The sequence below is a fragment of the Solanum lycopersicum genome, chromosome 5, assembly GCF_036512215.1.
Source record: "Solanum lycopersicum chromosome 5, SLM_r2.1".
NCBI classification, from domain to species: Eukaryota; Viridiplantae; Streptophyta; class Magnoliopsida; order Solanales; family Solanaceae; genus Solanum; species Solanum lycopersicum.
Genome location: NC_090804.1, coordinates 8,642,593 through 8,656,073, shown reverse-complemented (window position 1 = coordinate 8,656,073; position 13,481 = coordinate 8,642,593). Strand labels below are relative to the sequence as shown.

The 13,481-nt window shown below is 40.1% G+C and overlaps 1 protein-coding gene across 1 annotated transcript; it reads right to left on the bottom strand.

The window, feature by feature from the left end:
• Positions 1–11,001: 11,001 nt before the first annotated feature.
• GAPC2 (glyceraldehyde-3-phosphate dehydrogenase) lies at positions 11,002–13,274 on the bottom strand. Its single transcript, NM_001279325.2, is given in 10 exon segments — positions 11,002–11,246; positions 11,339–11,428; positions 11,519–11,602; positions 11,691–11,833; positions 11,974–12,071; positions 12,159–12,366; positions 12,552–12,651; positions 12,734–12,849; positions 12,944–13,044; positions 13,154–13,274. Coding segments are annotated over 10 exon segments (1,017 nt in total). The 5' UTR covers positions 13,188–13,274; the 3' UTR covers positions 11,002–11,203.
• Positions 13,275–13,481: the final 207 nt, after the last annotated feature.

The window sequence follows — 13,481 nt, the reverse complement described above, 5'->3', positions numbered from 1 at the left end:
GCACATCGGCAGACCTGCAAAGGGCAAAGATCATGCACGGAAAGGGGTAGGTGGTGGTGACCTTGAATGCCCTCTCGTGCATGACTGCCTGGAGAAGCCATGCATAGTCCACCTCGAAGCCGGCTATCATCGCCGCCATCAGCACTGCTCGATCCCAGTGACTATGTTATCAGCAGCTGTGGGGGAAAGGCAGTGACGCACGAGCAGCCACAAAAACTTGGCGACGAACGTGAGGTTGGCCTTCTTGATGGCCCCCTTCGGCTCGGTGACCCAATCGGCACCCTCTCCGTCGACTGATAAGTTTAGGGCCATCCACCGCTTGGTGGTCTCCCTCAGTGCTGGCTCTCGCAGGAAATGTCCATCCTTCACTACCTGCCAGCGGTAGTCAAACTCGGCAGTGGTGGGGGTCCGAGTAGCATCTGCACTCTCGCCGTATAGGAACCGGCGGATGGCGGGCAGGGAAATGTCAACCTGCACGCCCCGGACTAGAACCTGCTCCAATGGGTCCTGTTTCGCGGGAGCAGCCCGCCTGTCGATCTGTGATCGGAGAGTCGCTACGTAGGACGCGTAGAACTCTCGGACCATCTCCTCACTGTATCTTCCCAACGGACGGGCTGTCCACTCTAGGCGATGCCTGGTGAATATGTTGTGGATCTCCGGCATCGAGGGGAGACTCCCTGTAAGTACCCGCCGCTCCAGGGTGAGTGTTCGAGTCATTACTCCTTTATCGGTCAAGAACTTTGCGTCGGAGTAAACCTGAAACTGGCCTTCAACGCACCACCGGTTTGGCTGGTCAGAGGCTGGGGTGGGGACCGGGGCTGGTGCGCCGGATGTGGAGTCTGAACTGTCAGCCTCATCAGACGAGGCCGACGCTGCAGCAGTGGCGGGTGCGGGAACCTCAGCAGATCCTAAAGCTTCCTCAGACCAGGATACTCCCAAGGAGCCAGACGCTCCTTCCTCATTTGTGGCCGACCCAGAGGGTGTGCCGGTCAGTGTGCGCTCCTCATCAGACTGGGAGGCAGTGACTACGCCGGACGCCATCGTCTTGGGTGTGGCTCTGGGGGCACGTGTAGCACGGGAAGGGGTGGAGGTGCTTGGGGGCATGTATTCAGGGTCCCGCTCATCGTCAGAGCCGATGACCAGGCGGGCAGATGGGGCGACAGACTTAGATCGCCCGCGTGCATAAGTGCGGTCTTGCTTGGGTGCCATAGTCGATAGTACCTGTAAAGGGGCAATATTAGTATGAGTAGTGGCAATCAAAACAGGCAAGATCATATGACATGAAACTTTGAGAAAAAAAATGTGTTAGTAATATTGAAACTGTATCACACGACGGGACCTATGACAGCTCGTCGTGACTATGACGGACCGTCATGAGGTCCGTCGTGTTATACTTGGTATATGTATATATAAGGAACTCTGAAGGAGGGGTCGCTGACCATCATGACGGTTAAGCAGGACGGACCGTTGTGGGTGTGACGGTCCGTCGTAAGTGTCCGTCGGTGGACACTTGGAAAATTTTTGGAGACCCTTATTATAGGGGTCTCTGACCATCATGACGGTAGTACAGGACGGACCGTCGTGGGTGTGACGGTCCGTCGTAAGTGTCCGTCGTTGGACACTTGGAAAATTTTGGGAGACCCTTTTCAGAGGGGTCTCTGACCATCATGACGACCATGCAGGACGGACCGTCGTGAAGACAACGGTCCGTCACAGGCGTCGGTCGGGAGGGTGCTAGGGCTTATGCGACGGACCCTACGACGGTCCGTCGTGTATACGACGGACCGTCATCGGGGTCTCGTTCTGAATATCAGAGACAGAACTGTAGGTACCCTAAGCAACCCCAATGAACACACATGGTCTTGTAGTGTTGTGGACCTCTATGTGTCTATCCCAACTACCTAGGAAACTATTAATGTGAAATCACCTATGTCTGGGGTTATTAACATGGCAAAGTCAAATATTTAGAGCCTAGGTCTAGACATAATCATATCAAGGGAACAAGATACGACTAGGAACGAATCTAATACTAACTAATAAACAAAAATATAAGAAAAATGAGTATAAATTTAGAGACACATACCTTGGAGATGGAGAAAACACAAGTGGGGAATGATTCAGGTGGCAAGGTAGATACCCAAAAGCAGCAGCACCGACAAGTAACTGATAGTAATAAGGTTTGGGGAGATTGTGGGAGTAATGATCAGTGGGGAAGTGTGGAAGTGGAAAAGCGAGGGGAGATGAGAGGAAATTGGAAGTAATGGGGTGGAATATGGAGGGGTGGGGAGTATAAACGGTCAAATATTTTAAAAGGGTCCAGCCGGGTCGGGTCGGGTTAATTTCATTAATCGCACGACGGTTCCCCGACGACGGTCCGTCTCACATGCGACGCCCCATCGTGGTTTCCGTCGTGTGTGCCCTAATTTCAAAAATGACAGAAATACGTACCTGGTGTGACGGTGCATACGACGGTCCATTTCAGTCGAGATGGTACGTCGTTGTATCCGTCAGTGGCTACTGCGGAGTAGTTTTCTGCAGAATTTCCTGGTGATGTGCCTGCAAATTTAAAACCCATTTATAGAAAAATGCTACCATTATTAAAAAGACGATAAGTATTGGGTTGCCTCCCAACAAGCGCCAGATTTAACGTCGCGGCACGACTGGGGCCACTTGATTACTCAGACTTCATCAAGATGGCATGCCTCTATCACTTTATTCCCCGATGCTTTATGCCCAAAATAGAGTTTTATTCTATCTCTATTCTTCTTAAACCGCACTCCCTCCTTGGCTTTTAACTCAACTGCCCCATGAGGGAATACTTGGGTAATCAAGTAAAGGCCAGTCCATTTGGACTTGAGCGTACCTGGAAGACAAGGCACCCCAGAACTGTCTACAAGTACCAAATCCCCAACCACAAACTCTTGTTTTGCAAATTTTTGTTCAGTCCCCTTCTTCATCTTTTCTTTGTGGGATATGGCAGATACCGATTGGAGCTCACCACTCTGCCTCATGGTTCTACAAATGTTGAAGGTTGCTTCTTCATTATTCAACTGAAATGTCATCTGTCCCTTCTCCATGTCAACTAAGGCTCTACCTGTAGCAAGAAATGGCCTCCCAAGAATAATGGGCACCTCAAAATCGACTTCGCAATCAAGAATAACAAAATCTGCTGGAAAGATGAATGACTCCACTTTTACTAGCACATCATGAAGTATCCCTATGGGCTTTTTCACAGTCCGATCGGCCATCAGTAGCCGCATCGCAGTGGGTTTTGGATCCCCCAAACCCAACTTCTTGTAAATTGAGAGGGGCATTAGATTTATGCTTGCCCCCAGATCACATAATGCTTTCGCAAAATGTAATGACCCAACTGTGCAAGGAATAGTGAACGCACCCGGATCTTCTTTATTTTGTACTAGGGATCTTGTAGCGATAGCACTACAATGTTGCAATCTATCATCATCCTCAAACGTGACCGATCTTTTCTTGGTGACCAGATCTTTCATAAATTTGTCATAACCGGGCATTTGTTCTAGAGCTTCTACCAAAGGGACATTGATAGAGAGCTGCTTCAACATTGTTATGAAGCGCCGGTATTTACCATCCTCAGTCTTTTTCACTAATCTCTGAGGGAAGGGTGGTGGTGGCCTAGGCATGGGGATTACCTTGATGGGTACTTCTGCATCTGTTCCATTACTTTCATCTGTTTCACCACTACCCTTTACCACCTTATCATTATCCTTTCTTACATTTTTCTCAGCAGATGGCATGGGTGGGTCAATGGTTTGCCTACCACCCCGAGTAGTAATTGCCATACAGTGTGCATCATTCTTTGGATTTTGGACAGTGTTGCTAGGAAGAGTGCCCGGTTGCCGTGTGTTCACTGTCGCAGATAATTGGGCCACTTGCAATTCGATCTGTTTAATCGAAATTGCGTGTGTGTCCACTTTTTGCCCAATACTAGCTAAATCACCCCTTAATTCTTTAATGTGCTCATCACTAGCATCGAACCTCCTCATCATTTTGTGCAACATATTCTCAACTCGCGCCATACTATCTCCACCATCCCTAGGAGTAACTTCACGATTTTGAGGAGGAACATAGGGTCCATTCCTGTCGTTTCTATTACCATAGTTACTCCTGTTGAAGTTGTTGTCGCGGTTGTAGTTACCATCTCGGACATAATGACCCTCACGGTTGTAGTTACCATAGTTCCGACCTTGGTTACCTTGACCTTGGCGCCAATTATCCTGATTTGAGCCTTGGGCGCTTGGTCGGAAACCCCCCATTTGTTCATTGACTGCATAGGAATCCTCCTCATAGTAACATTCACCGTTAGGGGGTGGTGGTTTAGCCAAGTAGTTGACTGCATTAATCTTTTCTGCACCCCCAGTGACATGATTTAGTACCAACCCAAGCTCAGTTCTCATCTGAGCCATTTCTTCCCGAATATCATCTGTGGCTGGGTTGTGAGTGGACTGCACTGCGAAGGTGTTTCTCCCTGTATCGGACTTCCTAGTACTCCAAGCTTTGTTGTTACGGGAGATTTTCTCTAATTTCTCAGCATAAGGGCATTCTCCATAAGATCCACCTGCTATAGTGTCCAACACAACTTTATTGTTATCATCTTGTCCCCTATAGAAGTATTCCTTTAGTGACTCATCATCAATACGGTGATTTGGGACACTTCTCAAGAATGAGGTGAATCTATCCCAAGAACTACTAACTGACTCTCCTGGTAGTGCCACAAAGTTATTCACCCTGTCTTTGTGGTTTAATTTCTTGGAGACCGGATAGTAGCGTGCTAAGAAGACATCCCGTAGTTGGTTCCAAGTGAAAATGGAGTTGTATGGGAGCTCAGTAAACCACATAGCAGCCTCTCCCGTCAGTGAGAGAGGAAACACTCTGAGACCTATTACATCTAGATCCAAATCAGGCCTCCCCACACAACTCTTACACACTGCCCTTACCTTAGCTATATGGGCATGTGGATCCTCAGAAGGTAGCCCTGAAAACAAACCTCTGGCAGTGAGCATTTGCATCAGACTACTAGTTACCACAAAAGTGTGGCCTGTAGGTAGAGGAGGCAAAACCAGTGGCCCGTCCGAATCTGCTATGTTATCATAGCCTCTGTAGTAGGCTTGGGGCCGTGGAGCGGGATTCTGTCCCCTCTGTTGATGTTCACCCGGAGCATCGGGTAACATCTGACCATGAACATCAGCCGGAGCTGGGATGTTCTGGTTTGGATCCTCATCATTGATTCCCAAGTTACGACTCATGTTTCGCAGTGTATGTTCTAGCTCGTGATCGTAGGGGAACAACGGTTCTCTTACTCTCCGTGTATTTGGCATACAAGGAGTATAATTCTGAAAAGGAATCAAAAACAATAAAACAAAGTAAAATCAAGAAAATATCAACTAAACTATAGTAAGAAGTTCAAGTTAATCTAAAAGCTAAATTCCCCGGCAGCGGCGCCAAAATTTGATACACTCAAACTTACTTCTCAAATGAGAAGTAAAGCGGTCGCGTCAAGTAAATAACCCAACTAGTGAGGTTGCGATCGTTCCCACGAGGAAAATAGTCTAGACTTAACTCCAACTTGTTGTTACTATTGTTCGGTTGATGATTTCCTTAAAAAGTAAAATCATAAAAAGGGGGTTTTTGTACTTCCTAATAAAATAAAATAAAATAACTAACAAACTTGACAGAGACACTTAACAGCTTTTAATGTTGAGTTTTAATCAAGTAATCAAAGTAACTAGGGTTTACGTGTTCCCCACAGGTTCATAACTTGATAATTCTAGCTATAACAATTCTTTCCTAGTATCTTGCATGCAAAGTGATAAGCTATGTATTTCTAAATCCTTGGTCCGGCATCTAGAAAATCTCACTCCGCACCTTGGTCCGGCTACGTGTGTTGCTTTCCTAACCCTTATCCTTACCTCATATTAAGCATCATATTCGATATTTGACTCAGTTATTACCTCGTACCAATCAATACTAGCCTATTAGATAGTATACACTAAATCTATGTTAATAATTCTTTTCCTATTATCTACCTCCTTGGTCCGGCAAGTAGCATTAAGGCGAGTTCTAACGTTGATCATCCGTTAAAAAGATTTCTAAGCGAAAGAATTATTAATACATGCAAGACACTATTCTAGAATTGTTATTTTAGCTAGGGTTTATCTCATTATTTGCCTATGGTTCCCACAACCCTAGTTATAGAGTTTAGTTCCTCATATCCATAAACACAATATTCAAATATATTAAACAAGAAGTCATGTACTTACTTTAATGAGAAAGAATAAAGTCTGAAAATTTGCTTGATTAATCAACAAGAGTTACTTGTAAGAATCTCCAACAATCAAAAACTCAGAAAAACAAAGTCTAATAATATGATGTTTAATCTCCCAGAGTCTAACCTCCAAAACGAGGTTTTTCGAACTATTTATAAAAAAATAAAAACCTAATTGAACAAGGATTCTAATTACTGGAAATCTGTCAAAACGCGGCTGGGTCGACGGACCACGCGATGGAACGTCGTGGTCATGACGGACCGTCGTGGGCTCCGTCGCCCCATACTTGGTGCAATTCTTCTGCTGCTTTCTTCATTCCCCTCGACGGCAAGTGTGACGGACCGTCACAGGCACGACGGTCCGTCGAGGGTCTTCGTTACCAAATACTTCAACTCTTGGAATCTGGGTACTGGGATCACTTCTCTGATCTTCGCGACGAACCTGCAGGACGGACCGTCATATCCATGACGGACCGTCACAAGCTTCGTAATCTCACACTTGGTCAGACTTCCCCATCTTCCTTCAGCAGCTTCTCTACGCTGCCACCTACGGACCATCACAAGCACGACGGACCGTCATAAGCTCCGTAGGTGGTCTCTTCTGCATTTTTCGCTCAAAATCTCCGCATTCAGTTTTAGACAGATTTCCTACAAAACAAAGAAAAACTTATATCAAAATTAGCACAAAAAGGATTTCGGACACAATAAACTTAAGGAAAAGGTATTAATTATACCGTGAAACCACGGTATATCAATTGACTCTCTGAACTTCACGACAGAACTGCATCACGGACCGTCGTAGATACGACGGACCGTCACAAGCTGCGTAACTCCACCCTAGGTCGGATTTTCGCTAAAAATTTAAATGGTAGTTTTGAACTATTCATAATTATAATTATGAAATTAGTGGGGTAAGTTCAATAATTTATTTACTTGGGGGTTAAAGAAGATAATAGGGAAATAAATAGTGGGTTACTTTTATCATAATGGATTATATGATAATTAGGGTAAAAGAAAAAGAATCTGGAGAAGAAAAATAAAAAGAACAGAAAGGGAGAACGAGCGAGAGAGAGAGAACGAAGAAGAAAGCAAGTGACTTAGACTTCAGATTGAAAAGGTTCAAAGGCATTGGGGAGGTAGCTTGCTTGATCACGATTCTTCGGTGGAGGTAGGTTATGGTTTATTTCTGTTTGATAGATAAACTCTAAATAGCGATTGATATGTATTGAGTGATATTGTAAAGCCTCCTATGTACTTGATTGTGTGATTGTATGTTTTGATTGTGCAGTTGTGGTTGGTTAGAATGATGAGATTGTTGAACCTTCAATCTTAAATCCTCTCTATTAAGATGACGCCTTGACATAAAGAAGACTTGATTGAAATAAAATAATGAGATAAATGGATCGGAGTGTCACGTTTCGACACGGTAATATTGGATCGGAGTGTCACGTTCTGACACGGTAATATTGGATCGGAGTGTCACGTTTCGACACGTATTAGGAGATCGGAGTGTCACGTTCCGAAATGATAATAATAAAGAGAAGGAATCTTGAATTAGGTTAATATGCTCAAATTTGAAGAACCTATTTCCCAAATGAGTATGGTGTGGAGGCTTGAGTCCTCATAGGTGTGCTTGGTGTTGTTGCCAATGGTTCTTGTACTTGTTGCTTGTCACCTGTTAAGTATTGTGGTTGATTTTATATTATTATTCAGTATATATTGCTTTCTATTTTGAGTTGACCGATGATACCTACTCAGTACGAGTTCCTTGTACTGATCCCTACTTGTATTTTCTTCTTGTTGTTTGTGGAGTGCAGTAAGTGCACCATCGACTTCGACTCGCCCTCAACTCTAGCCAGTCTCCAACACATCAGATTTCAGGGTGAGCTATTATTCCTAGCTCGGACTGGATTCTCTCCCTCCCGTCTTGATGTCTTTGAAGTTCGGACATGGACCATTTTTTTTTTTACTTATTTTAGCTTCTTAAATACTCTTAGATTTTTAGAAATTTGAGGATAGATGTTCTTGATGTGATGACTTCCAGATTTTGGGATTAATAAATATTAAACTTTAGAAGTTATTTAATTGATTACGTTAATAAGTTTTGGATCTTCCGCAGTATTTTTACTACTCATAATTGATATACTGGTAAATGTTCGGGTTTAGATTTGTTGGTTCGCTCACCTAGGAGGATAAGTGTGGGTGCCACTCGCGGCTCGTTTTGGGTCGTGACATCAAAGGTGTGAAGTTGACTAGAATTAAATAATATAGGGCAAATGGTAAAATAGTAATATGAAACACACCAAATCGGTTGCTCTATAAAATGAGAGTTTTCATTGTTACATAACAAAAAATTTAACAATACAATACGATATATTTTAAGTAACAATCAAAATAAACATTGTGGATATGATAATGATACAATACAATATAATGGGGAGCACTGATCCAAACAGAGGGTAAGTGACGATGCAACGGCTAATCTTTATCCTTTTTTAACAAAAACAAAAGCACCGTACAGAATGATTTCTTTACACTATTTTAAACGTAGTTAAATAATAAAATTCTTCTATCTTTTAAAAAAATAGACTAATAATAATATAATAGTTAATACAACAGAAAAGAAAATAGATTTTATTTTTTGACTTTATAATTTTATAACCAACAATATATAATTATATATTATGACAAAATATTAAATGAAATCAATATATTTTTGAAATAAAAGTATAAATATATAATAAATATATCTAAAATATCCTTACGAAAAAAGAAGATGAGGGAAATTGTGTATTCATAAAAATTAGGCGTGAGTTCAATTCAATGAGATAAGTGTCAAAAACACACCTAAACTATACCTTTTTTTTTAGTTTCATACCTAAACTATTGAAAGTTTGAGTTTCATACATAAACTATCAATTTTTAGTTTGAGAAATACACCTCTCTCTTTTATACCACTCTCATCATGGTATGTGTAATACACATTCTCTCTCTCTTATTTTAAAAAATTTCCACATCATATTCCACATTGACAAATATTCAACCTTGACAAAAAAAAATTATTAATATTAGTTAAAATTAAAAATTAAAAAATTATTATAAAAAAATAATGTTTTCTTTATAAAATAAAATGTAAAATATTTTTCTTATCCCACACCATTTTTTAAATTTTTTTATTTTTTTCAAATTTCTATTATAAAAGTATTTAATTTTTTACATCATCTCCTCCCCTTAATCAAATACTAATTTAGATATTATTTTATTTTCTTAAAAATATAATTCTACCCATCCCACTTAACCCTTCGCTTTCAATTTTTTTCCCAGTATTTAGATATACATGCCAAAAATATTTTTTACTTGCCGCCACAAGACTTTTCATATTTTTTAGTTGTTTATGTTATATTAGGTACACTAATAGAATTTTTTTTTCTAAAAATATATGTACATGCATATCTAACACAAAATAAGAAACGTAAAAAAAATAAAAATTAGGAGTGAAAAATTGAATAGGATGAGGTAGATTTTTTAAAATAAAATAATATCAATTTCTATCGGGAGAGAGGGAGGGGAAAAGATGAAATATGAAATTTTTAAAAATATTTTATAAATGATTTTTTTTTAAAAAAAAGGATGGGGTTGTCACGGGGAGGGGGTACGTGGAGGAGGTGATGGAGTGAGATAAGAAAAATAATTTAATTTTTTATATGGATAGTAATCTTCAATTTTTAATTAATATTAATTTTTTATTATTTAATTTTTATCTAAATAAAATATTTTATCTATGTGGAATGTAATGTGTCAAAGTTTTTTCATATAAAAGAGAGAGTGCACTACACACACCATGTTTCTCAAACTAAAAAGTGATAGTTTAAATATGAAATTCACACTTTCAATAGTTTAGATATCAAACTCAAAAAAAGTGAATAGTTTAAGTGTATTTTTAACACTTATCTCTCAATTCAATATAGATATCTACCATTGACATGATACCAAAAAGAAGAGAATGAGTAGAAAACAGAATTTGAAAAATAGTCCAAACAAATTTGGTATATCCTCGTCAAATGAGAACTTACGGAATATATGAATTCAAAATAATCAAACTCCATTATCATTGAATGAAAAATGAAAAATAAATAAAGCATAATCTCTATTTTTCAAAGGCCTCGCGTGTTACTATTCACATGAGGAACGTCAACGGAGAGCCATTGTTGGGATTAAAAGAAAATATTTTTTTTGATTTGAGGTTTTCCATCCGATAGAGCGGTGATGATAATTTTGCAAATGGCCAGGGGACAATAACTTGATATTATTAAAACTAGTCAGACTTATGGCTATTTTTGTCCCTTTTCCTATATAAATGATGAAAATATCAAAAATTGCTTCAATTCTTTATGCATTCTTCTTACTCTTCAATAAAATTGTAGATTTTGAAGTCGAACTGAATTTGTTTGTCGATCTAACAAAAGTAGCCAAGTTGGAATATTAAAATTTCCTATATAAATGATGAAAATATCAAAAATTGCTTCAATTCTTTATGCATTCTTCTTACTCTTCAATAAAATTGTAGATTTTGAAGTCGAACTGAATTTGTTTGTCGATCTAACAAAAGTAGCCAAGTTGGAATATTAAAATTAAGATAAGAAAAGATATTTCAATGAAAATAGGAGGGATGTGTAGAACACATAGGATAACAAAAGGCAAGAGAAAAGTAAAGTTTGATTGTTTCATTCATGACAAAGTCAAACAATAAAAAAGATTTCCTCAAAGATAACAACAGGGTTCCGTTCTTCTCTGGTTATTCAATTACACATAAACAAGAAAGACCACTCCAGGCCCACAAAACTAATAGTACTTCCAAGCAAAAACTAAAACACATTGCTGTCTTTTGCTCCCCAGCAGCATCAATCAAGCCTTAGCCATATGGCAGATCAAATCAATCACACGGGAACTGCAAAACATAATACATACATATATGGTGGTGTTAAAACTTCACTAGTGCCAATGTGTCAAAGAGAAAAAGCTAAAAGCACACAGCATTACCTGTAACCCCATTCGTTGTCATACCATGACACAACTTTCACAAAATTCTTGCTCAAAGCAATTCCAGCCTTGGCATCAAAAATGCTTGACCTACACCAAATGTTATTATTTCACATTAAACTAAACTCAAATACAATTCAAGACGACCCCCTTATGAGTGAACTGAACAAAGTATATTACCTGCTGTCACCAACAAAGTCTGTGGAAACCACATCATCTTCAGTGTATCCCAAGATACCCTTCAATTTACCCTCTGATTCCTCCCTATGAACCAACAACACACAAATAGGTTAGTCTTTGTTGCACAAGGGACCAACCAAAAACAACACAAAGTGATCAAACTGAAACTTACTTGATTGCAGCCTTAATGTCTTCATAGGAGGCTTCTTTCTCGAGTCTTACAGTAAGATCGACAACGGAGACATCAGCAGTTGGTACTCTGAAGGCCATTCCAGTCAATTTGCCGTTAAGTTGTGGGAGCACTTTTCCAACAGCCTACATTATAGTGAATGCAACTAAATCAAAGATAATACAAACTACCAAGTCTAATAGCTCTGTCATTACTGAAAGACATGAATTTGCAAATTAGACAACAAGTCAAAGTAATGACACTGGTATATATATCCAATAACTACCTTGGCTGCACCAGTGCTGCTAGGGATGATGTTGAATGAAGCAGCTCTTCCACCTCTCCAGTCCTTCATGGATGGACCATCAACAGTTTTCTGGGTGGCTGAGTAACAAATCATTACAACAGGTTAATAACTAGATATAAAATTCAAACACATCCAAATCTCACAGTGACTGCGAAAAGACTCACCAGTCATGGCGTGGACAGTGGTCATGAGACCCTCAACAATGCCAAACCTATCATTGATAACCTTAGCCAAAGGTGCAAGGCAGTTCGTTGTGCAACTAGCATTGGAGACAATGTCCAGCTCTGGCTTGTATTCATTCTCGTTGACACCCACAACAAACATGGGAGCATCTTTGCTAGGAGCAGAGATCACAACCTTCTTGGCACCACCCTGAACAGACAAACATCCAAGTAAATTAATTCGCTTTGTTTTCTCGGCAAATGTAGATCTAACACTGACAAACAAGATCTAAGATGTTTCATAACTATATTCAACAAGTTTCAAAAATACGCGTGCATCATAGATCAAATCTAACAACAGAAATGCAGATAGAAAAATCAATCAATCACACATACCTTCAAGTGAGCAGCAGCCTTGTCCTTGTCAGTGAAGACACCGGTTGATTCAACAACGAAGTCAGCACCAGCTTCACCCCATGGGATATCTTCAGGGTTCCTTAACAATAGTCGAAATCCCTTCAGCAAAAAACTAAACTGAACTAAACACAATGATTTATTCACTGGAACAAAAAAAATACCTGATTCCAAAAACTGTAACAGCCTTCTCTCCAAAGAGAAGTGTCTTCTCATCCTTGACCTTTAGCTCATGATGCTTCCATTGTCCATGTACTGAATCATACTTAAACATATATGTCTACACCAACCACACAGATCCAAGTTAATCCCCTCTACAGATCTAGTCTAAGCACATAAATGAGTAAAGAGATCTGGTCATCAACAAACAATACCATGTAATCAGTGGAAATAAATGGATCATTCACTGCAACTAGTTCAACATCATCTCTCTGTAGAGCAACTCTAGCCACCAAACGACCAATTCTACCGAATCCTATTTCAAACAATAATATTGAAAAACTAAAAATCAACATCACACACTACCAAACACAAGCAGATCCGCAGATCCGACTAATTAAACATAAAAATGAGAAAAGAGTTACCGTTGATTCCGATTTTGATCTTTCCGTTTGCCATTGCTAAGAAAAAAAAAGAGTATGAAAGCTTAAGCAAAGATGTAAGAGAGAGAAATTAGGTTATGGTGTAAACCACAGTCAATGTAGCAAGAAATGTATGGCTGTAGTGCGGAATATAAAGGAGTATTAGGGGAGGGAGGAGTCACGTGACTAGTGAGGGGAAAGTCACGTGAGTAGTGGTTGTCTTGGTGAAAAAGAAATGAAATGCCGAGTCAGCAACGCATGGTTTGAACCGTCGGAAACTTCTAGAAAGTGAGAAGAAATAAACCTGGCGGAGCCGGTTGATTTGGAATAT